At 35.9% G+C, this 24,213-nt stretch overlaps 1 protein-coding gene across 1 annotated transcript in view; it reads right to left on the minus strand.

The window, feature by feature from the left end:
- Positions 1–12,950, minus strand: part of CD36 (CD36 molecule) — a 28,183-nt gene extending 15,233 nt beyond the window's left edge. The window contains exons 1-3 of the mRNA XM_032190071.1: positions 12,825–12,950; positions 8,746–8,984; positions 163–323 (exon numbers count right to left, since the gene is read on the minus strand). Of these exons, the coding sequence (XP_032045962.1) occupies positions 163–323; positions 8,746–8,865 (281 nt within the window). The 5' untranslated portion in view covers positions 8,866–8,984; positions 12,825–12,950. The remainder of the gene's footprint in view (positions 1–162; positions 324–8,745; positions 8,985–12,824) is intronic.
- Positions 12,951–24,213: the final 11,263 nt, after the last annotated feature.

Here is a 24,213-nt window from a genome sequence, read left to right on the forward strand (position 1 = left end):
CAGTGCATAGCTCCAAATATTTAGGCATTTTTGACAACTCTGACTACAATGGGATTCTGAGCTTTCCAAAACCAATTTAAACAATTTTGACTCAGCAGAACTTTTTCTGGCTTTAACAAAAATTCTGATATGACATGTCATGTATTCAGGAACTATGGTTACCTGTATGTGTAAGGTCCTCTTTGTTCAAGTTTTGGACGTGATCCATTTTCTAACACCTCTGTTGGATTTTGCACATGAAAGATCCAAAACTGTCTGTAAACTGAGCTTCCTGGCACAAGCCAATTATCGAAAGCAATGGTACCATTTGCAATAACAGCTTCCTAAAATAAATAAATAAATAAATAGATTGATAGATAAAAAGTAAAATTAACAATAAAAAATGACTTTTATTGTTGAAGTATATAGCACATACTTTTGGCCAACATTTGAAGGCAGCCTGACATTCCTGTGCAGCAATGGTAGCAACGGCAAAAGTGAGTCCCCTTAAAATAAGCTGTCAGAAAGCTGATATAATTGCTATTGTAGCCAGTAGAAAAAATTTCCTATTGCTGTGGTTGGGCATCTCTGTAATTCCCATTCTCTAAACTTAAGGATTACTTGTAAGAATAAAAATTGTCAATGACTGAATCATACCCAGCTGTTTTTAGAATCCATAAACTAATTTTCATACATTTTCATGCATTTTCTAGTATTTCAGGGGAGGAAATGAGAGCTATCTCTGATCTTTACTTATGCACTAAGTCATTTCACCACCCGAGAAAGTGAATACTGCTCTTGCAGGACTGTTTTTTATCAGAAAATTCTTGTGACCAAGACTGAGACTTTATATGAAATCTCTCTGCTTTTAATAACATTTATTTAGGAAGGTTTCCCAGGTCAGAGAATGAGGGCAAATAGGAGCAGAAGGAGCAGACAGGACATCATTATAGACTAACCAACAGCTTTGTGTGTGTGGCACTCAGATTTACTATGATAAATGTCTACCTTGGGACTGCACAGTGTAAAGGATAGTCTGAAGGTATATAACCTATATTTTCAGGGGAAAGTCTGCTTTTTTTGGTCTTCATCTGACCTGTTTCTACACAATCTTCACAAATCCTTGGGAGAATAGATTTTTTTTTCCTCCAGATGGTAAAAATTTAAAGATTTTTTAATAAGAAGAAAAGTCTAGGCTGCCCAGGTCCAACATATAACATGTTTTTAGCAGAGTTGTGCAATATTATAGTTAATTTCCATAGCTCACAGAGTCACAAAAAGCAATAGACTTGAATCTTCCAGTTATGTAGCAAGAAAAAGCATTTTATTTGAAAGATTTGCTAGATTTTCTTTCTAACTTAATTTTCTGCCTCTAGAGTTTGTTTAGCAAGCACCATCCGAGAAAGGATAATATCAATTAAGAACTACTGTCATAAAAATGAATAAAATGTCTTAGAGAACTCAGCACAGACAGGATGAAAGCCTATTTGTAAGGTAGAGCAGCAAATGCTGTTGGTGGTAGGCTGAGCTTGCTGTCTGAATATCTGCTATAATTTAAGTGCATTTGTGTGAGAGGGGAAGGAAATTTTCCACAGCAAATGTTTTATCAGCTTGAGGACTTGCACTCCGACCTGACAGATAAAATTCTCTTCAGTCTTGTTTTGCAAACCTTCAGAGGCAAAGGACTGTCCCAGCTGTGATCCTAAGTAAGACAGGCCATTTCCTTTGTGAAGAGATATTCCATGAATTGGAAATTGCCTTTTGTGCTTTCATAGAGAATTACTCATAGGATCTGGGAGAAGCAGGTTGATATAAAGAGTGGAGGTTGGTGAATGTGATACCTATCTAAAAAAAGTCAGGGAGGAGGATCTGGAGAATTACAGGCCTGTCAGACTGACATCCATGCCAGGGAAGTTCATGGAGCAGGTCTTCTTAATTGCCATCACACGACACGTATGGTACAATCAGGTAAGTAAGGGTTTATGAAAGACAGGGCCTGCCTGACTAACCTGATCTTCTTCTATGACAAGGTCACCTGCTTAGTGGTTGAGAAAAAGGCTGTGGATGTTGTTTACTTGGACTTTAGCAAAGCATTTGATACTGTTTCCCACAGCCTTCTCCTAGAGAAACTGACTGCTCATGGCTTGGACGGATGTACCGTTCTGTTTACTGTGTGTATGGCTGGACATCCAAATGATGTGAATGGCTGGATGGCTGGGCCCAAAGAATCATTGTGAATGGAGTTAAATCTGTTTAATGGCTGGTCACAACTGGTATTCCTCAGAGCTCAGTACTGGGGCCAGTTTTGTTTAATATCTTAACAATGATCTGGATGAAGGGATTGAGTGCATCCCCAGTAAATTTGCGGATGACACCAAGTCGGGTAGGAGTGTTGATCTGCTTGAGAGTAGAAGGGCTATCCAGAGGGATCTGGATAGGCTGGATAGGTTGAGGCCAATCATATAATATTCAACAAGGCTAAATGCTGGGTGCTGCACTTTGGTCATAACAACCCCATGCAGTAGTGTATGCATGAGGAAGACTGTCTGGAAAGCTGCCTGTCAAAAAAGGACTTGGGGGTGCTGGCTGAGAGCCAGCTGAACATAAGCCAGAAGTGTGCCCAGGTAGCCAAGAAAACCAACAGCATCCTGGCTTGTATAACAAATAGTGTAGCCAGCAGGACTAGGGAAGTGGTTGTTCCTGTATTCAGCACCTGTAAGACTGCATCTTGAGTACAGTGTTCAGTTTTTGGCCCCTCTCTACAAGAAGGATACTGAGTTGCTCAGGCACATGCAGAGAAGAGCAAAGAAGCTGATGCTGAGGCTAGAAAACAGGACACATGAGGCATGGCCGAGGGAACTGGGACTGTTTAGTCTGGAGGAAAGGGTGCTGAAGGGACCTTTTAACATCCTACCACTACCTGAAAGGAGGGTGTTTGTCTCTTTTCTCAGGTGACTAGTGATAGGATGTGAGGCAATGATCTCAAGTTGCACCAAGGGAGATTTAGATTGGATAGCAGAAAGAATTTCTTCCTGGAAATTGTATTCAAGCATTGTAATGGGATGCCAAGGGCAATGGTGGAGTCACAATCCTTAGAGGTATTTAAGAGACATGGAAAAATGCAGGGAAATCTAAGAACATGCAGGACTTTATAACAGCTTTTTAGTGCAACCAGGAATACCCTCTTTTATCAGCTTGAACTGTAGGCTAAATGATGATCATTTTCATGTCCTGTTCCTTACTACACTTTACTGTTCTGTACTATGTACTTATCAATCGAGAACTAATTTGCTGTCCACCTACAAACGTTGGGTGACTCTCCCTTATTTTTTATGCAAGAATGATTACTATGTCCCTATTATATGCTTGGGAAATGCCAATGGGAAAGTAGAACCTTGGGCACTGTATGAAGAGTCCCCAGGGACTGAAGTACTGGGGCAGACAGGTAACTGTGAGTTACCGTGTAGATTTGCAGTCCACCATCTACTCTGTGCTTATGCCTCCCTGGGGGTGAGCTTTGAGGGGACAGCCAGTCTGATCTGACAGTTCTGCAGCTTTGCAGACAAAGGGGAAAGACAGCTACCTCTGCCGTCTGACCTGACCCAACCTCTTTTCCCTTCCTTTGTGCTCTCATTCCTCAGAAAGCTGTTTCTGCTTTATGGACTTTTTTTTTAATTATTATTATTTTTCAGTGTTACCTTTCTGCTAGTGCTGTGGGTAGGGGGAAGATTCAGATGTGAACTAGAGTTATAATAAGGGAAGCAGAAGGACAAAAGAGGGAGGGGGAGGAAGGGAGTAAGACCATTTTTGTTGGCAGTCAGCCATTATTGTTATTAACATTTCTCAACAAAGGGGGTAGCATGTATTTCACTGCCATATACTTCAAGAGTTCAAATGGTGAGTTAAAGTGGAAGAAAATTTAGAGCTATGTCCTTAATCATGTCCTCATCTAATAATACTAATGTCCTCACACTTACAAGCCCTGGGGCTTTGTCTGTCTGATCACTAGTGAGGCCATCCCTAAATACTACTCTGCTCTGTGGCTGGTCACCTTAGTAGCACTGACACATTTTGTGCACTATGATTTTATGAAAGGTAGGGTAATTTGGGAAACTAATAATTTGCAAGTGATAATATGAAAGACTTCAGCTCCCTAGTAATAGAAGCATGGATGGTTTGGAAGGGACCTTAAATATCATCTAGTTTCACCCCCACCCCCACTGAATTAACTGAATTAGTTAAGGAATAGACACATATATATGTGATGATGATTCTGTTATGTATTAACCTTGCTATTCAAGCTTTGTTGAATCAAAACTTTTAGCCCTTTTAGATTTCTTGGTCATAACAAATTATGGAAGCCAATCAAGCTTATCACTGATAATGCTGGAATATGTATGATTGGATCACTAATGTTCTGCTTGGAGCCAGCAGTTGCGGTTGCTTTAGGTTCATTAGTTTAGATAAAGAAGGTGCATATGACTTTCAAAAAAACGATTCTAAATTAGAAGTATTTCCTATGCTTCCAGCAGCTGAGAGGAAATAATCTGGCTAATCATACAAAAGAGATATCTAGAGAGACAGATGGCTATATGTAATAATAGCTAAAATTTATAGCTTTATTTATAAAAATAACAGAGACTAACCCTAAGGACTCTACTGAAATAGTACAGCACTTAGGTATTGTGGCAAAATATTTTCTATTATCAACTCATAGGGAATTTAATATATTAAGTGTCTTCTCTTAATCTCCTGAGTTCACACTCTCAGGCAGGCAGCAAAAGTTCTCACAGAAATGGCAATAAAGATTTTTCTGGTAATCGAATCTACTAGAAATGGCTGTGAGTGGTTAGACCTGGAAAAAATAAACTGAATTTTGTCTAGGTTAATAATATTTTGCTTGGGGAGAGAAAGTCAAATAGCAGTAGTTGACCATGTAAAAAAATATCTCCTTTCAACAATATTGGATGTAAACTTTCTGATCTGTTGCTTTGAATGGATTTCTCTTTTCGATTATTATTATTATTTTTTTAATATTAGATGATAAGACATGACAATGTGCAAAGGAAGTGTGTAAAGTCAGATATATTTTGATGGTCTCAAACAAAATATTTTTTGTAAGGAGCTCTGAAAAGTTCATGCTTCACTCCTTACTGTAGCAAGGTCAATTTTCCAAACCTCTGGGACCTTCATGGAATGGCATTTCTACTCTGTGGATAAATGCAGTGTTTGGGAAAATTACAGTTTTTGTCCTTTGGTACTGAAATCAAAGCACCTTTTAAGAGGTGTGTTTCCTTTCCCTGTATAGTAACACAGCTGAAATATTTTAACACTAATCTTGTTAAATGGATCCCAGTCAAGATGCTGCTGTTGTCATTTTAGTGTGCTCCTCAAGTGGCAGATTTTTAAAGGGCCTCTTAAAATATTCAGAAATAGAGAGAGTGAGAAAGAGAGAATATTGAAACAGTTTATCCAAAAAAAAATTTTGAGATGTGAGTAAGAGCAGTCAAGTTGGAAAATATAACAGTCTGTTTTGTGTCAAACTACAGATGTATGTTAATAAACAAACACATGATGAGGTGACATTTTGGTATTATACGTTATATGGACTTCATTTTAGAGAAGGGTGGAAAGCAGTACCTAGCAGTATCTGCTAGGAGATAACAGCCTACACTCTGAGACTGTCTGACGAATATCTAAGGGCAACTAAGATTGCATATACATTTGCAGATGCTTTCTCTGTGCTGCAACAACAGTATGAAGTCTTCCAGGAAAGTATTACTTGCAGTGTTTACTCAACCTAATCCTTCAATGGCTGCAATAAAGACGAAATGGGGCTTATAGGGTTTGGCTACCTGTAGCAATGTATGCTTGAGGGAAATGTGCTTAGGCTTCCGCTACTAGCAGAACAAGAATGGCAAGAACTATTGATTGTATTGATGATACTACAGCTGTTCTTTATTGTGAAATGCCATGAAGTTCAACCAGACTTGCTTAAGAGAAAATTGATGATTATGTGATTTGACTAAATGATGATAACAAGTTAATTTACAACATTTTGACTTGTTATAGAATTAAGTGTCCTAAATACATTGTCAGGATAAATAAATAAATAAATAAATAAATAAATAAATAAATAAATAAATAAATAATCTCTAATCTAGCAATAATATTTTTGCAGTAAAGTTCATTTTAGCTAGGAATGTAAATTTGGTTTTGTTGTACTGATGTCAGCTTCTGTAAAGAACTGGGATTTACCCTGAAATAGGTAAAATGAAATTTTACCCTGAAATAAGTAGAGGAACAACTGTGGGGTCTCTTTCAGGCTTTGGATTGTGTAGAATGTTAAGACATAATTTGGCTGATAAGGTGATATCTCAAAGAATTGTTCCTTTTTATTAAAAATCTGGTATTTTGACACTTGTTTTCATCCTAGTGGATGAAAACCCAAGTTCAGGCTTTGCATTGTATCAGAAAAAAATGGAAATATGAATGATACAGGTCATATGTGAAAGTCTTGCTCATTTTTTTTTGGTTGTTTGCTTGTTGTTTTTCTTTCTATCCTGCAGTCTCTGTTCTTGAAAAATTCTAGATAAAACTGTCACTGAAATGTCTCTGTTTCAATTAAAAAATCTGTTTCCTTAAAAAATGACAATTTCAAAAGTGAAATGTTTCAGGAAAAAAATACATTTTTTAGTATTCTCTGTTCAGCAGACCTGTTTCCTTTGCTGTCATCTATATATTTTTGCTGTCATCTATATAATTTTATTAAGTATAACTGCAATATTTAAGAACTATTTGTTTTTCTTGCTAGCCATCAACAAAAATAAATCAGAATTAGGTAGATTCAAGACCCTCTTGTGTATCTACTGATCACATATTTCAGCTGTTTGACATATCTGTTAAGAAAATGAATTGTCTTACAGTCTTATGATCTCACTGAATAATCATCACAATAAATATAAAATAAATAATCCAGTTTGATTTGTGGTTAGGAAAAAAATATATTCTTTTACTTAAATAAAGAAAACCTCTACAAATTAACTCTTGTATTACTCATATGAACACCTGTACATGTTCTCCTTTTTATATACTTCAAACAAGCTGCCTTGAAATATAAGCATCTGAAACATGATCACAATGCAGAAAATTATAAAGAGTCTAAAACTTTACCACTAAGAACTCATGCAGGTATAATTTAATGTGTAGACATTTGCAAAGCATGCTGTATAACTGGTTCATTATTATAAGTAAACAGATGAATACATAACATTGCTAGTGTGTATAATTTGCTTTGAAAACGCTGAATGGCATTAGAAAATGTTCTGGATTAACTCAAACTAAATTTTAAATGTAAAGAGATACACATTTTAAAAATATATGTTTTCTAAAAAAACTGTCATTTCCTCAATATGCCAATCAATTAAAATTATTTTAAACTTTTTTTTTTTTTTTTTTGTCAAGATATTGGAAGGAGAGTGATACGTTAGCTAGTGAGATATTCCCATGTTTCTTTTAATAATTTTTATTTTCTATGAATCTGAAAATATGAAAAAATACAGTCGATGCTAAGAATTGAATAATTCTTCTTGTCAAAATTAAAAATGTTATGCAGAATGTTAATTAAAATGCAGAAGCCCTTTTTTTTTTTTTTTTTTTAACAAACTGGTAGATTCTAGGTCTCCACTTCCTTGTCTAAATTATATAGATGATCAATTAAAGTCAGTCTTCAAAAAGGGCCTTTTAATAACTATCTCCAAGATTTCCAAGGTCTTCAGCTAAACAGATCATTAGGAAGATTAGCAATCAGCCAAAGCCTGATTTCTACATTTTTAACTGTTGGATGGTTGGATAGACTGGTTTTAATTGGTTCCATGATTCTATGACAAGGACCATTGTAATGACCCCAAGGAGACTCTATGTCTCCTATGGTGGATACCCCATGGCTTCTATGGTATTTCCATTGCTCCATGGTTATACATTCCTTTTCACTGAAGATTTAGCAAGTTAACTTCTCATTTTTAATTAAAGACAAAATGAGATTATAAAGACAGAGAGGGAAGGAGGAAGGGGGAGAGGGAGAGAGAGGAAGAGGGAGGGCAGAGAGGGGGAAAGAGAAAGAGAGAGAAAGGGAAACGGTGGGAGAGGAAGGGGAGAGAGGGAAGGAGGGACATGTTTCTACCAGGTCTACAACACTGCTTCAATTATTCTTCACACTTCTTGAACTAAGGAGATATGTATGATGAGATCATGTAGTCTCGTGAACCATGATGTGTTTGAATTATATAGTCACAGATCATGATCTGAATGCACATAAATGTAAGACTAGATTCTGCATCATAAGTTTGTTTAAGTTATGTGCAGTAGGGAATGCATAAGTGCATTGACTGAGTTCCAAAATAAGGGAAAAAATGCAGAAAAATAGATGTATCATCATGGGGGGGAAATGAAAAAAAAATAAAACAATAGCAATCGTAATTCCAATAAAATAAAAAATATATATTACTTCTAAATTACATTAATAAAAACCCATCTTGAAAAAATATTTCAGATTCTCATGTGAAAATAAACACAGTAATGTAATTAATATAGTTTTAAAAGTTCTGCAGTAACTAGTCCTAATTTTGGATTGTTTACAAAGACTTGGCTTTAAAAAAAAATAATAAAATTTTTTAAAAAAAAGGAAAAAAGCAGAAACAGAACACAAGATTCAGAAATAATGACTATCCACAAACCATCTGGACTGAAAGAGGAAATAGTTTTTACCTTTTCTATTGCTTTGCCTATAAGGTTATCTCCAACTGGTATCAGAACTCCTCCAAAGATGGCCAGCACAGCACCGATGACAGCCCCAGTGAGGAGCCCACAGTTTCGGTTACAGCCCATTCCTCTCCTTCTTCAGGGTGCAGACAGACGATGTAAAAGAATCCTTGCTGCAAGCCTTGATGCTTTTCTTTTCCTCGCTTCTTGGTCCCAACAAACTCTGATCTTCCTGAGTGAAGCTGCTAGTATAAGGAGAGAGTGAACAAAAATCACATTCCAAAGGTCAAAAATACAAAGTGCATTAGGTGAAGCAGGTAGGGAGATAACAGGTCAAAACCAGACAGTGGCAAACAGTGAAAAGAAAAAAAAAAAAAAAGATATACACAGTTGGCAAGATAGTCACTTGTTACATATTGTAATCTCTTTTTTTCCTGAATTCTCTAAAATACCATTAAGTGTGTTATTAAGTGTGTTGTTTTGTTGTTGGTGGTTTTATTTGATTTATTTATTTATTTATTTATTTATTGTTTTCCCCTCTGTTTTATTAAAGAAAATTTTCACAATATTATGTAGCTGATACTCTTCTTCAGGAAAACGCATTTTTAGAAAGCTTTGTGCCAAAGCACGAGGTTATAGCCTTCATCTTTTATCACACGCTTCAGTGCCCATGGCTCCCACTTCAGGCAAAATCAGGATGTTACATTGCTAGTGGGAGCTACCCAAACTGTGAATTCATTCTACCTTGGCAGTAATGCCAATCTCTAGTGAGAAACAGCTATGGAAAATTTGTCTTTCCTGACCTCTGTCAGTCCATATTCTAGTACTGAAAGGATAAACTTTGTTTCAGCAAAATCATGGCCAAAGCATGATTGTAGAAGTTGAATTCTTACTCTCAGTTGTACACACCAAGTTTCATTAATCCCAATTAACTACAGAAAGGCAGACTTTTTAAAACATTGTCTACATTTTGACCTTTGGAGGCTTTAGTACCTTATATTTCACTGAGTATCAGAAAAAACAAGTTTGCATTTATTCTTTGGAAAACAACAGTTGCTGGTAATATGTAGTAAAGTGTTTTGACATCTGGTCCCTACTGAAAGATGTTATAAAGAAAATCAAAATGACGCCAGGGTTGAGAGATGGTAAAACATAAGCTCCCAGTGGTATTTTGTCCTATTTGTTACTGCTTATGAATAACTGGGACAAAGAACTTCGTAATTTGAAATTTATGCTTGCTTGGGAATTAGTCACAGCCACTGAATTTTTTATTTGCCTTAGACCTCCAGATAACAGTAACTCAGCTCTTTTCTATTTTACATGTCATTACCCATAGTCTTTTTTATTCTTAACAATTTTTGTTTGTCAAATTATTGTGTTCATCTCTAAATCACTTTTAAAGCAGGTGTTATTTGCAGGGTTAATTACACATTCAAGGCCAAACACAGAGAACAAAGAAAAGAGAAGGATGTAGTGAAAGAACAACTCAACCCGAATTCCGAGCTTACTCATGAGGATTAAAAGGCTAAAAAACTTCCTGGATTTCTTAATAGTATAGTAAGTGTAGGAACAGCCACGTGTTTTATTTTTGTGAATCCCATATTGAGGTCAATTTTTTATGGGGGAAAAAGAAGACACCATGCATGTGGTCAGCAGGCTGTATCCCCTTGTGACTGTTGTCACAACAATCATATCATGTCTGCACCTGTGCCCAGTCTGCTCCTTTTATCTGCTCCAAACACCTACCTGTTGCCTGCTCTTCAGTTAGCAGGTCATGGGTCCCTTGATATTAACAATGACTATATCTGTATGTTTGAGATTGGCTGGCGTTTTAATCATTTCTATTTGGAAACTTGCAGATAGGATGACTGAAAGACTACTTCTTGCAATTACAGGACAATACATTGGCTATAAAAGTCATACAGTTATTTCTGTTTTGTTTTTTCCTTTATTGCATTTTACACCCACCTGCCACCAGCTGATTCCTTGTGGTTCCTACATCAAAACTTTACACTCTGACCAGTACTTACAGCACTTACAAAGGACAAGGAAATAAAACATTTAGCTAAATTTCACTAAGGACTGAGAAGAATGTTTATATAAGTGTAAACTTTTTTTTTTTTTTTTTTTTTCCTGCAGAAGGAGATGCACCTTATTTGAACTACAGGTTTGGGTGGTTGCAAATGGGTAACATTAAGAATTTTTTATTATTTTTTTTTTTTAGAAAAAAGTCTCTTTTCCCAGATTTTTGTGCAACCTGTTGCACTTTTCAGAAATATAGCTGAAAAATTACTTGAGTGATTTATAAAAATACCAAGTTATTAACATCTCTATAATGTACTGGATGGATGGATGGATGGATGGATGGATGGATGGATGGATGGATGGATGATGTGGTTAATGGCAAATTTCTAAGCATGCTCAAGAATTTCAAGTTAGATCTGAAAAATTTTAAGTGACATTCACCAGGACCGACTGTCATATGCAGATATGTTCATATCATTGTCTTTAGTTTAGCAAAATCTGATTGTTCCTAATAAGCAGACATTCTTAATTAAAGGAAATTCTGAAATTGCTATTTGGTTTTATTTTTATTTTTTTTGGCTTATGTAATGTAACTTTTCAAACTCAATGGAAATACACATTCCACTGGAACAGGTTTCCATCTAAGCTTGTATAAGCGGTTCCAGTGGATTTTTATATTAGACTGACTAGGTATTCTTCATGATTGCTAGCAATAAACAGCTAGAAAGCAACTGGCTGCAAGTAACTTTTGTCTATTCTAGGCTTTTGTGAAATGTAAAAGATTCACCCTTCTCCCACCAAACACAATGCAATAACAGTCTAGACATATCCGAATTTATGCAATTCAAATTATCAATTGCACAATTTCAAAGAAAAGAACTCATAACATTACACAGTTTCACACAGATGTTAATAAGCTACTTCATAATAAGTTAATATATCATAACTGAACATAAAAAATAAAGGCCAAAGTAGTAATTTGCAGTAAGAATATAGTATCTGGCAATTCATATTCAAGTGAAAAAAAATTTACCTTATAAAGAAGTACCATAAAAATTAGATACTGTCTATAGACAATATCATTTAAACTTAGACATGACAATAGAATTAACAAGAATATTTAACTCATTCTAGACTGTTGGGTACATATATTTAATTTGTTTAAAATATATTGAATGGAATATCAGCAATGGAAATGGTCCATTCAAACCTCTGAAAAGACAATTTATAAGTAACAGAAGGAAAAAATGTAAAGTTCTCTTAAACTTTTTTATTCCCTACTTTGCTTATACTTTTTTTTTTTTTTTTTTTTTTTTTTTACATATCTGTTTAAAGCAAGTTCTTACAAAACTGAGAAATATTATCTGCATTTTCTTAATGACTTCTCCAGCTCCAACAGTCATTTTTAAACACTGTTTAACGTGCATCTCTTTAACCATGACATAGAACCAGATTTGCTGCCCCAAATCTGGAAGTTAAATGAGGAAGAAGCAATGTGCATAATGAACATGAAAATGGATTTTGAAAATCCTGATGAGAATTTCAGCCCCAAAACAGCGGGGAGATTTAACATAATTACAATTCTTCTGTTCAAGGTCAGAGTGTGGGACTAAAGAACATGAAGTTATTAAGAGAAAAATTTGCAGGGAAGAAGTTCTTTTTTTTTTTTTTTTTTTTTTTTTTTTTTTCTTTTAATGCATTTTACAATTCCAGTTTTTAATTTTTATCTGCAAAAGTAAATATTACAAATATCACTTTAAAAATATTCCTAAATATGACTCCAGGAACTGTAATTTCAAGAATATTAAATATCAAAAAACAGCATGAAATTGGGAAATTCAGCCACACTGATCACAGAGGACCATTGCTAACATTGCAGAGTTTCAGTAATACATGTGCAATTTAACTCATTGTTGCCAAATCCTATCTTTCAATTTTATATTACAAATAAATGCTTTCAAGATTTTTTCAACAAGTGAATTCAAAAGTCTTTTTTTTTTTTTTTTTTTTTTTTCCTGAGGAACTTCCCCCCCCACTTTTAAATGTATTATATGACTCACCTTGAATAAGGGCAACTGATTTTTCAGCTGAATGTACAAGTACTTAACACACGACTTGCATCGAGTTAAGAGAAAACAAGCAGCTAAATCTCCCCACCAAGGACAAATCCTCTAAACACCAACGGAGTATTTATATATTCCAAGAGATGTCAGTTCCCCGTTTATCTTCCTGCCAGAAGAAAAAGTTAAGTTGTATTGGTGCTTGAAGGGGGCTGTCTATTTTTGCTGTCTGACTAAATGCCACTACCTACATCTCATGGTAATATACTTAGCAGCTGCAATCTTTGTCAAATTTTGATCCAAGTGAGTCAAAGGTCAAGGAGACAAAAGGGTAACTTACTTACTTGGTTCATGGTCACTTCTCTAATATCCATTTGTTTTAAAAGTGCTTCTATTAGCACTTTTATTATCACTAACCAGTTCCTCACAGCTTCTTTAAGAAACAGAACATTTTCAAATACCGTTTGCTATACAGCATGCTTTGCTGTATTAAGGCTTATTATTGCAATCATTCTGTTTCAAAACACAGTATAAACACCTTTTCAGTTTAATCATCAACATAGTATATTTTCAAATAAAATAAATACATACATAAATCAGGAAATGTGAGAATATTTTCAAAGGGATTTTCTTTTTTTTTTTTTACACACAGTTTGGATTACAACATTTTGTCATGAAGTACTAACTCTTCCCCTTATATTGCAAGGTCCATGAAGTTAATACCACAAGCTTCTTTTTCTTAGCGTATCTAAAAATCAGTTTTACATTGATATCTATTATCATATTTAGTGTCTACTAAAAATTAAAAATGATCAGTCAGGCAGTCAGATGTTTTTTTTCACCCTTTCATGCCATGAATGGATTGCTCTGAAAGATTCTTTTGGCAGCAGCAAGAGGAAGTGATTTACATGTAGCTTTCTTAATTATTAATTTCTTAAGAGAAAATATTCTTATAAAATAGATTCTTAGGTCCAAACTTTTAGCTTGTAGCACTGTAGTTTGTGATCCACATGTTCAGTATTTTTTACACATTTTGACTGACTATTGTTTTTGATATTGCCTTATTTGAAAGTTGAGCTGTTGTAGAAGAAGCTCCCTTCTTTCAATCTACTTCTGTTAAGTATAAAAGGGATGAAGATTACTGAATTTGAGTTTTTCTTCTGGTAGTGAAAGTAAGAATGAAAGTCACTTTAGTCCTTTGAAAGAAACCTGTAGGACAGTCTGAAGAAGGCTCATGGCCAGGAAAATTTGGTGAGCCTAACTAATTCCAGTTTCATACCCTAGAAAATGCAGTAAAATTTTCTTCTGTTTCTAATTAAAGAGTGAATTTTAATTGTGGATAGAAGCAGCCCTCCATCCTATGGTTACCATGAACTAGTTTTCTGAATATTATTAATTATTTCCATTGGAGGTGTCTTCATATGATACTGTCATGAGGATGCTCATTGGGAGTCTCCCAGCTTTCCTCTCTAGATGCACTGCTTTATTCATTACATATTTGTCTAAGAGAAGGCAATTCCAATTGCTCACACCTGTCCATGGAGATATTCCCTACCATGCCTATTTTCTTCCTTTGGGAAGGGAGAACATCTACTGCTCATTTTTTCTTGTTGGTGTTCTTTTTTTTTTTTTTTTGAAACCTAAAATGTAAATTACAAGGCACTAAAACAGATGTAATGAGGCTCAGTTTGCAACATATATATGCAGAGTTTCACTATCTAATTTTATGACATAATATTCTGTACTCGTCATGTATAAGCAAAATCTCTTTTGGCAAGCTGTGCTCTGTGGTGAAATGAGGACAGCCATGTTAAACTGAAGAAACAGCTAAAGGGATTTGAAGCTAAGGGAGAAGCTGTGCCCTTTCAGATGTCAATTATTTCTCTGTTTTATAAAATAGAAAGAAAAAAAAAAAAGTATAAGTACTTAATGGTACTTCTGATACCGTTTTCTGATCTTCTCTGGCTTTAGATCAGAATTCAGAGGTTATAGGGGAGAAAACAGACAGAGAAACAGAACAATGACAGAGAAAGAAAAAAAGATACGTATATCATTGGAATCCCCAGTGATATGACAACAGACTACCTAGACAAAGAGAAAATGTCAAGAAAGAGAACCAATGTAAATGACAGTCACATGCATGATGAGGACAGAGAAAACCACAGGAAGCAAAACAAGTCAAATGCATTTGTCAACCACATATAAATTATATCCATATTTATTTCCTGAAATAAACAGACTACAAATGAGAAAATTCTGATGAGATGAATGTAATTCCTGGCTTTTCTAGGGATTTTATAATAGGGCTTTTTGGAAATCACTCTCTTTGGGGTGTTTTCTAAATATAGAAAGAGTGAATGAGAAGAAATATAGATGTCATGAAATCTAAACACTCAATGACCCCCCCCCCCCTTTTTTTAATTAATAAAGATTGTGCCTATTGGGGGAGTACTTATCTTTATGTTTCATATAATTTGAATTCTGAGGGATGTACACATAAATGTTTTCAAATTCTTTTCGGAATTCTTTGATATATGACATAACATGACTTTGTATTCTGCACTTCCATAACTACAGAAAAAACAAAACAAAACAAAACACAAAAAAAACCCAACCAACCAACCAAACAAACAAACAAAAAAAAAACACAAAAACACTCAGGACTTTTCTTCATTTGTCTATTATAGACATGTAAAAATGTAAAAATTAACCTTAACATGAAGTTAAGATCCTCAAAAAATGTTATATCTTAATAATGAAAGATTTAAGTATTTACAAGACAAAAAAACCTCCCATCCCCAAATATGCTCTTTCTAATTCAATACACTCATGCTCTCTCATGTGCACTTAATTTGACGGAATAAGACAATGAGGAAGATGAATCATCTGAAGAAGAAAATGTACAATATGCCACCATCTGAATGGGAATTTTACCCTTGTAGATGTATGGGAGATATTAGGAGATGTTCCTTTAAACAGAATGAAGTATTTTGTATTTATGAAAGATAATGAGGTTTCCTATGGAAATGAAAGCCTTCTGCGTATCACTTAATCATATAATACATAAGTAGCATGTGAGCTTTCCACCTGGACCAGCTTCAACAATTTACTTGACTCCTATTACCTATGAGCCTCTTCTAGAGTCAACATCACCAGTATTCAGGTACTGCATAAAAAGGACTTGAATATATAACACCAACATAATAGAAAAAATAGTTATTTAGAACTTAATTTTCTTTTCCTAAATGTCTTTGTCTCAGGTGCCCTCTCTGTGACTGGTATTTTGTATCATCTTACTTTCCAAAATCCATGGCAGAGATCAGAAGTACACAGCAAGGAGCAGAGACTTCATTTTAAAGGAAAGAAAGATTAAGATATTTCAGATTTTTCAGTTTGGCTTTTAGTGTCTTCTCTCTTTAGGACATAAATGAAAAGAAAGACAGCTTCATAGTGGTGATTCTGTTTGTTTGTTTCTTTAAAGTTATCTACAAATACTTGTTATAATGACTTTATACAGGTGGAAAGGAGGCATCCAGCTTAAGGAAGATGAACTGGTTTCCTGTCCTCCCAATGGAGAGGTATGGGAACTTCAGTGGAATTTTTTCATCTACCTTAAACACCTTAGGCAAAGAGGCATCATATCCTTTGTACATCCTGATAACTTCTTTAACTTCAGAGAACCTAAATGATTCACTTAACTTAGACACCTAACTTTTAGATGGTTAATGTTGGAATGATTCCACTCAAACTCCCCAGAAAGGTTTTTAGTTCCTCCCCTCATCAGTGCTCTATACCAGCTATACAAGGTTCTATTTGAATGCAAACCAACAGAAAAACAAGAAGAAAATATAATGAGAAAAGTTCAAAATATTTACCACCTGACATTAGTGAATAGTTTTTGACAAAGGCTGCTGTAGACTGTTGCAGCTTTTTGCCCACCTCACATCATAAACTTTTACTATAGATGTGTTGTCCTTCAGGGTTTTCCAGTGTATGCCCTAAGGCATACTCCAGCCTCATATCAGCAATGTGCACTTGCAGCTCAGAAGACCATCTGTGTCCTGGGCTGCATCAAAAGAGGCATGGCCAGCAGGGCAAGGGAGAGGATTGTCCCCCTCTACTCTGCCCTCAGGAGGCCTCACCTGGAGTACTGCATCCAGGTTTGGGGTCCCCAGCACAAGAAGGTTGTGGAGCTGTTAGAGTGAATCCAGAGGAGGACCACAAAGAGGCCTGGAACACCTCTTCTACAAAGAAAGGCTAGGAGCTCTGAGGCTGTTCAGCCTGAAGAGAAGGCTCCAGGGAGACGTTACTGCAGCCTTTCAATACTTAAAGGAGTCTTATAAAAAAGATGGAGAAGGACTCTTCCTTTGGGTAGATAATGATAGGACAAGAGGGAATAGTCTTAAACTAAAAGAGGATAGATTTAGAATAGAGATTAGGAATAAATTCTTTACTCAGTGGGTGGTGATGCACTGGAACAGGTTGCCAGAGAAGCTGTGGATGCCCCATCCACAGCTGCAGGTGTTCAAGGCTAGGTTGGATGGGGCCTTGGTCAACCTGATCTAGTGGGTGGTGTCCCTGCCCATGGCAGGGGGGTTGGAACTAGATGATCTCTAAGGTCCCTTCCAACCCAAGCCATTCTATGATATCAAGTAGCCTTTGGCCTGCTTCAACTTGAAAAAAAAGATCCTCCCAAGGATGCATTAATACCTGATCTCCCATCATAAGAGCTTGGAAAAAAAAAAAAAAAAAATTATAAACTGCTTTGTAGCTACACACTAGTGTCTCCTAACTGCAGTTTTCCCAGCTTTGTGGAAAGTGTTAGGACCTAAGATATTGCCCCTTTTGATTCTCAATGTATCTTGATGATATGGAAAGCATCTTAAAATACCATTTTAAGAAGGTATTAAGACTCACGCCAACTTGGCAGCAGTACAGTGGAAACAGTGTGATATATTTGGCTCCTGCCAGTGATGTGTGTCTCTATAAAACTGTAACTAAGTTCTTTAAGGGCAAAATGAATGATAGAAAACCCAGCAGCTACTTCAGTTCATTTTTACCCAGAAATATGTATTCTGTATTCTTCTTAGCATGCATATACTGCTGCCTTTCTCGGTCCTCAAAATTACATTTAAAGTGATTTTAGCAGGAGAATCAGGTGAAGAAAGCATAAGAGAGGTAAGATAAAGCTGACTTTTACTCTTCCACTCCCATGGGTTCATGTGAGTCATTCAGAATGTAGGCAGGAAGGAATTTTTTATAACTGAACCAATACAGAAAATGTAATATAGTAACTCAAACTTCTGAGTGAGTCTGAAGCAGCACAGTGTCTGTTAGCTGAAGGACTATGTCATCCTGTTATTGCTAGAGACTTTTTGCTCTGAAACCTAAGGAAGGCACAAAGAAGAGGCTCCTATTGTAAGGGACAAAATTTTGAAAGCACGTATCTTTTGAAAGTCAGGAGAATTTTAATAAATCTTGTCCCCACTTGGACATGTTCCTCTTCTTTCAAAACTCTGCTCCTTGGCTTAGAAGTCACAGAATAATGGAGTAATTCAAAACTCCTTCACTGCCGCAATACCTGATTGGGAAATAGTCACCATAATGCCATAATGAATCATCCCAAACAGGCAGTGGCAGTGACTCTGATCTGCCTGTAATGTGGTAGTCCTGAACTGGGTAGAACTGGGTAGTCCTTATATTAGCTTTTGCCCTTCCAGCTACACCTGGAATTTTGTCTGTGTAATAGTTAAGGACAACATACTTAGAAGTGGCTTCCAATGAATGAAGAGGTAATTTTAAGGTTGGCTTTTTGGTGAGTTCTTTAGTGATGGAGGCCTGTCAAATTGACATAATTTTCTTTTAGTTGACATATTCCAGACTTGGAGAGATATCCTTGATCTGAGCAACACATAGATCTTCCCCAGGACTTAACTTCTGCCACAAACACAAGGAATTAAAACCAAATTATGAGCCTAGATACAGAAGAAAAAAAAAAAAAAACTTGCCTGCTTGCCCTCAAGCCAACAACAGAAGAAAGATTTATTTAATCAGTCCCATGTCCTGGGACAATTCCCCAGTCCTACTTTGAGAATCAGAACCAGTATCAGGAGATCCAGACCTCTGCCAGGGAGATGGAAGTCTTCCAAAAGAAAGGGCAACATAGAAAATCATTTGGACAGAGTCCAGAACAAATTCCTTCCTTATCAAGCTTTGTCCCTCAAGGAGAAATCTCAGAGACTACAGCAGTGGCAGTGCAGAACTTTCAGAAAACCAGATTTTCCACTTCAGCTGGCAGCAACAGTTCTGGATCTTGCCTACCAGTCTGCATAAAGAAGCAGTACCCATACTGTTTTCAAGAATATGTTCTCCAAGTGCCAGAGAGTTTTTTACCATTTATAAACATTCCCTGTGGACCTGGTGAGCTGGGCTTCAATTATACAACTTTATACAATAGAAACTTTTACTATATTTTCCTATACCAAAGGAGGTGGGTTTTTTTGCTTGTTTGTTTATTTTTCTGCTTGAAGTACTACTGTGCTACTTTTGTGAGCACGGCAATGAAAGATCTTTCAACTTTTTTATATCTTTCTTGAAAAGATATTTAATTATTACAATCCAAATATATAACATAGATCACAAGCACACACAGACAAGCACACACACAAGAAATGAAAATATAAAATTGTCTTTGCTACAAGAGATACCTTGGCAACAGTTAAAGATCTAGAGAGATTAGGAAAATATATGAAGAGTTATTGCATATTAGGAAACATTAACAACTATGAAGAACAGATCAGTAGAAAAAGTCTTAGTGGTGATTCCTGTACTTCAGCAATGAATGAAACACTCAGCTAATAGGTACCCTGAACTTCTCCAATTACATACTTTTCCAATGCTAAGATCTGACACTATACTTTCAGATTAAACCACATTTTAGAAATAGGCATGTAACTATCAGTTACACACAAAGAAGTTCCAAAAAGTAATAACTTAACTTGAAAAAAAAAAAAAAAAAAAAAAAAAAAAAAAGAGAGAGAGAGAGAAAAAACCTCCATTTCTGACCATTTTGTGCCCATGATATAAACGTTTATGAAATATAACTTGAGAACAGAAAAAAATCCCCAACACTGGACAGCTACAGACTACACTTATATATAAAAGATATTTTTTCCAAATATATTTTCTTTTAAACCTAAATTAATATTATAGTGATTACATCATATATGAAAGAATCAGATTATTAAAGTAGCACAAGTTATTAGTATTTACATTATATTGAAGGTTTTTCTAACCTAAATGATTCTAAGGTTTTATGATTATTCTATATTTACTGAGATGATCTCAGGACTTCATGTCAAAATGAATTTAAGATATGTTACATCAGCATCTTTATTGGACATGAATTATAATTTTAAACCTACACAGACATGCAAATATACTGCCTATTCCTGTAATTAATAATTATGTCAGTATCTTCATGTTGATTCATAACACATATAAAATGTATGCATTTAAGATCAGCCATACACTTGATATTTCTTTTCTTTCATATTTTTATAACAAATGCATATAGTCCTTTTTATCACAGAATTTTATATACAAAATAATTATTCACAGGCAAATAATTATATATAATTCTAATAAACAGTTTAATCTTTGACTATTTTCCTTTTAATTGTAACTTGCAGTTAGCAATATATTCATATACAATTAAATATTTTGATTAATATTATATTTACTCTTGCTAAATTTTTGTAAATAGGCTCTTTATATAATTTTAAACAAGTAAGAAATAGAGGCTGAAATATCTGTCTTTGATCTTAATAATTCTAACATATAAGAGTACGGGATGCAATAGCATGCTCACATGATACCAATACAATGTCCAGCTCTGTGCTGATAAACTGCATTTAGTTCAAGAGAAGGTTTACATACCTGTATGGAGGGAGACCTGCTCTCACAACCCTTGCCACCAGGAGCTGCAGAGTTGCAGAAGAGCCAGCTAAGTTAGCTCCTTATCCACAGAAGAAAAAAAAAATGCTGTAGCAACCTGATAGCAACCTAGGCTGCCACAGGGCAGCCTATGAGCTGATATCAGCCTTCTGGCTGATATGAGTCAATGGACTCATATAGAGTATATAGAAAGAGAAAAAGAAAGTTGCAGAGACCTTCTAAACTCCTTACTGTCTCAAGTGATAAGAAAGAGGTATGACTTCTCAGCCAAAGTTAACACTCTTCCACCCTTCTGCTTTGCAAGAAAGACTAGCTCCAAAAAGTCCTTTCAACATCAGCCTCTGCCTCTGAACTCCTTACCCTCTGCAATAACCGAGCAATTTGAGGCAATGTATCAGCTCCCTGTTGCCAATCCAGAACAAGCCTAATTGACTTTGTTTTTTGCAATAACTCTTTGCAAACACAGTCTAAATCCTACTAATCCTACTTAATACTCACAAGACTCTGGAAGCCAGGTAAGGAGTTTCATACTACATATAACTCTTCAGATTTGGGCTTATCATACTTAGTTACATAAAGCACAGAGACAGGTCAGAATGAGGGATTGCAGCCGTGCATGCAGCTGTTCGAATTCATGGGATTTTCTAATGACTTTCACAGGCTTTGATACAGAGCTTTGTTGTCTAAAAGAACATATAAGTCAAGTGACAGTGTTAGTGCTTCCTTCTGCCTTCCTTTTCAGATCCTTGCAAGATCCTTTTATCATAGCAGTGATGAATTGTTAAAGGTTTTATTAATTTGGGGATTTGAAAAACAGATTGAGGCACCTCCTTCCAGACAGTTACAGCAAATAGCAATAGTGGGCAGCCGGTCTGGGATGTACTTTCATAATTAAAACAAAAGCTGTTCCAGAGGGTTAACAGCACCCTGAGGTGAGTTAGTATGACAAGAACTATAAAGCTACTTGCCACGTGTAGTAGCTCAAGAGGCACCCAATGGCATAAGACTCTTCTCTTTACCTTGTTTTCTATGATGTTCCATCTCTAGTTAGTCAGAAAATGAAGAAACAAGAGAAAGGAAGGGAACAAAAATATTCCAGAAATCTCCATCATGGATATTTTCTGACCTCTTCACTTATGTAAATGCTGTTTTTCTACCTTTGGTCTTTTTGGAGTCCTGTTGGTGGCCTCCTTTTCAGCTGCAGCCTCCAGTTTGTTGCCAGATTTCCCCTCTGTCTTCCTTTCTATATGTGCTTCCTTTTACTTATGTTTCCTTCCCAGATAATCTCCTCCCTCCTCCAGCATCCTGTGTATCTCTCCCACCTTCCACCCTATCATCTCGGCACTCACTCCTCCATCAAGAATCTCCTTTCATCTGTCTCCTCCCTCACCGAATCATCCTCTAGTTTTTCTTTCCCCACTTCCAGAATTTACAGCTTTGCATCAATTCTGAACTTGTCCCTTGTCATTAGCATTTATATTATGGAGATATGCTATGATATTTTATCAAATCTCTCATGTTTTTATTTTTATTTTTATTTTTATTTTTATTTTTATTTTTATTTTTATTTTTATTTTTATTTTTATTTTTATTTTTATTTTTATTTTTATTTTTATTTTATTTTTATTTTTATTTTTTTCTCTCTCTCTCTCTCTCTCTTCTCCTACTTCCCTTCCCTCTGCCTGAAGTCCTGGTATACATCTCCTCACACTATCACTTAATCAAAAGTTGATTGCAACTGAAAGACAGTTTTACCAGTGCTCTTTAGTACACAGATGAATCTTACATTAAAAGGTTAATTATAAATGATGATTAGTGATTGGTATCTTAATCCTGTAATGTGTTCTTGTTTGTGTTCCTTCCTAAGGCCTCAGAATAATAAAACTCATGATGTTCCTGCCCACAACATTTTCCCTGCTAAGCTATCATTCAGCACTCTTTCTGAAGTCTTCCAACTCCTAAGAAAATGATTCTTGAAGAGCTTAACCTATACACAAAGATGCAGATGTGCCAGGTAAGGAAAAGGAACTTTACTCTCCACTTACCTGCACCAGAACTGAGACAGGATCGGAGAAGAGTCTGGGAACAGCTTGGACTTCTCTGAATGTGGAAACAGATTCAGTGCAGGAGTAGAAATGTTGGACTACCAAAAACAATGCTGTGTCCTTCCATCCCACAACAGCTAAAAAGGAAACTGAGTGTATCCTTCCCCTCTGTCTTATGCTTTGAGAAGTCAGGGCACTCGTTAGTGTTAGGCATTTAAAAACAATTCTTAAAATTACATAGGATAAAGATTGCAGAATTGTAAACATGCCATCACAACATGAAGCACCCCAGGCATGTTTGTGGTGGAGTGCACACCCTCTGTCTAATTATACTCAGGCTTCTCTGTTTTGGGCAAAAAGTAACAATAGTCACTTATCAGATTCCCAAAATGGTATTGGAGAGGATTCAGTGCGACACTCCCAAGCCTTTCTGGGTAATAGCAGTCACAGGATTACAGACACATAAGTGCTCATTCCCTCCAGCTTCTGGCAACCTTTTCTTCCATACTGCACTCTGCTTGGTTAGTGGCTTTCTAACTAGGTTTTCACCAGTCTTTCCTTCACAATTCCTTTATTCAGCTCCCAGATTCTAACACACACTTCATCCCCCTCACCTAAACCTTGCTATCAAGCTGCCTGCCCATCTCTTGTGGGATAAATGTTCACCATGTCACTACAGTACCTTTAGAAGTTTTGGGTGTGAAGGCTGCAATCGCCGTAGCAGCATTGCATCTTAATGCAACAGAGACATTCCTAAACCAACAAAATTTAAGCATTATGCATTCCTGCATGTATACATGAACATGTATAAAGGTGCATTGTTTCAAATTCAAAGCATGTCTCCAGAGATTTGGTCTGTAGCTGAGCTCTCTTGCCTCTTGCAACCTTGCCTATTGCCATTTTCCATCATGCAAACACCCTGAAAAGTACTGCCTTCTTCTTGGAAAATGCCATGTGTGCCTCACACTGAAACACAAGTGACTAGTCAGGTTTGTGCCTACACAAGCCTTTGAAACTGTGTTATGGGTCTCCACACAGGCTTTGCCATGCTATACTTTTCATACCATTCAGGTTTCTCACCTGAAGAATGGGGCAGTAATATAGACCCATTTCTTTGGCATGTGCTACACTTATTGTATTGCTTAAATCAATTTTTCAGAGGTGCTACAGCCTTCTTTAATGTGGCTACTGTATTTCTACGTAGCCTTCTTTTCTTCTGATGAAATTTGTTCATGAACAGATTTCCAATTTTAGGACTATGCCTCATCTAAGCAATATTTTGATACTACTTGTATAATTCACATTAAAATTTACTAGTTTTTATTAATAGAGTCCCTGACAGTCTCAAAAGCCATAGGTAAAGATGTAAACAGAAACTTTTACACTTC

This window comes from Aythya fuligula, chromosome 1 (assembly GCF_009819795.1).
Source record: "Aythya fuligula isolate bAytFul2 chromosome 1, bAytFul2.pri, whole genome shotgun sequence".
Taxonomy (NCBI): domain Eukaryota; kingdom Metazoa; phylum Chordata; class Aves; order Anseriformes; family Anatidae; genus Aythya; species Aythya fuligula.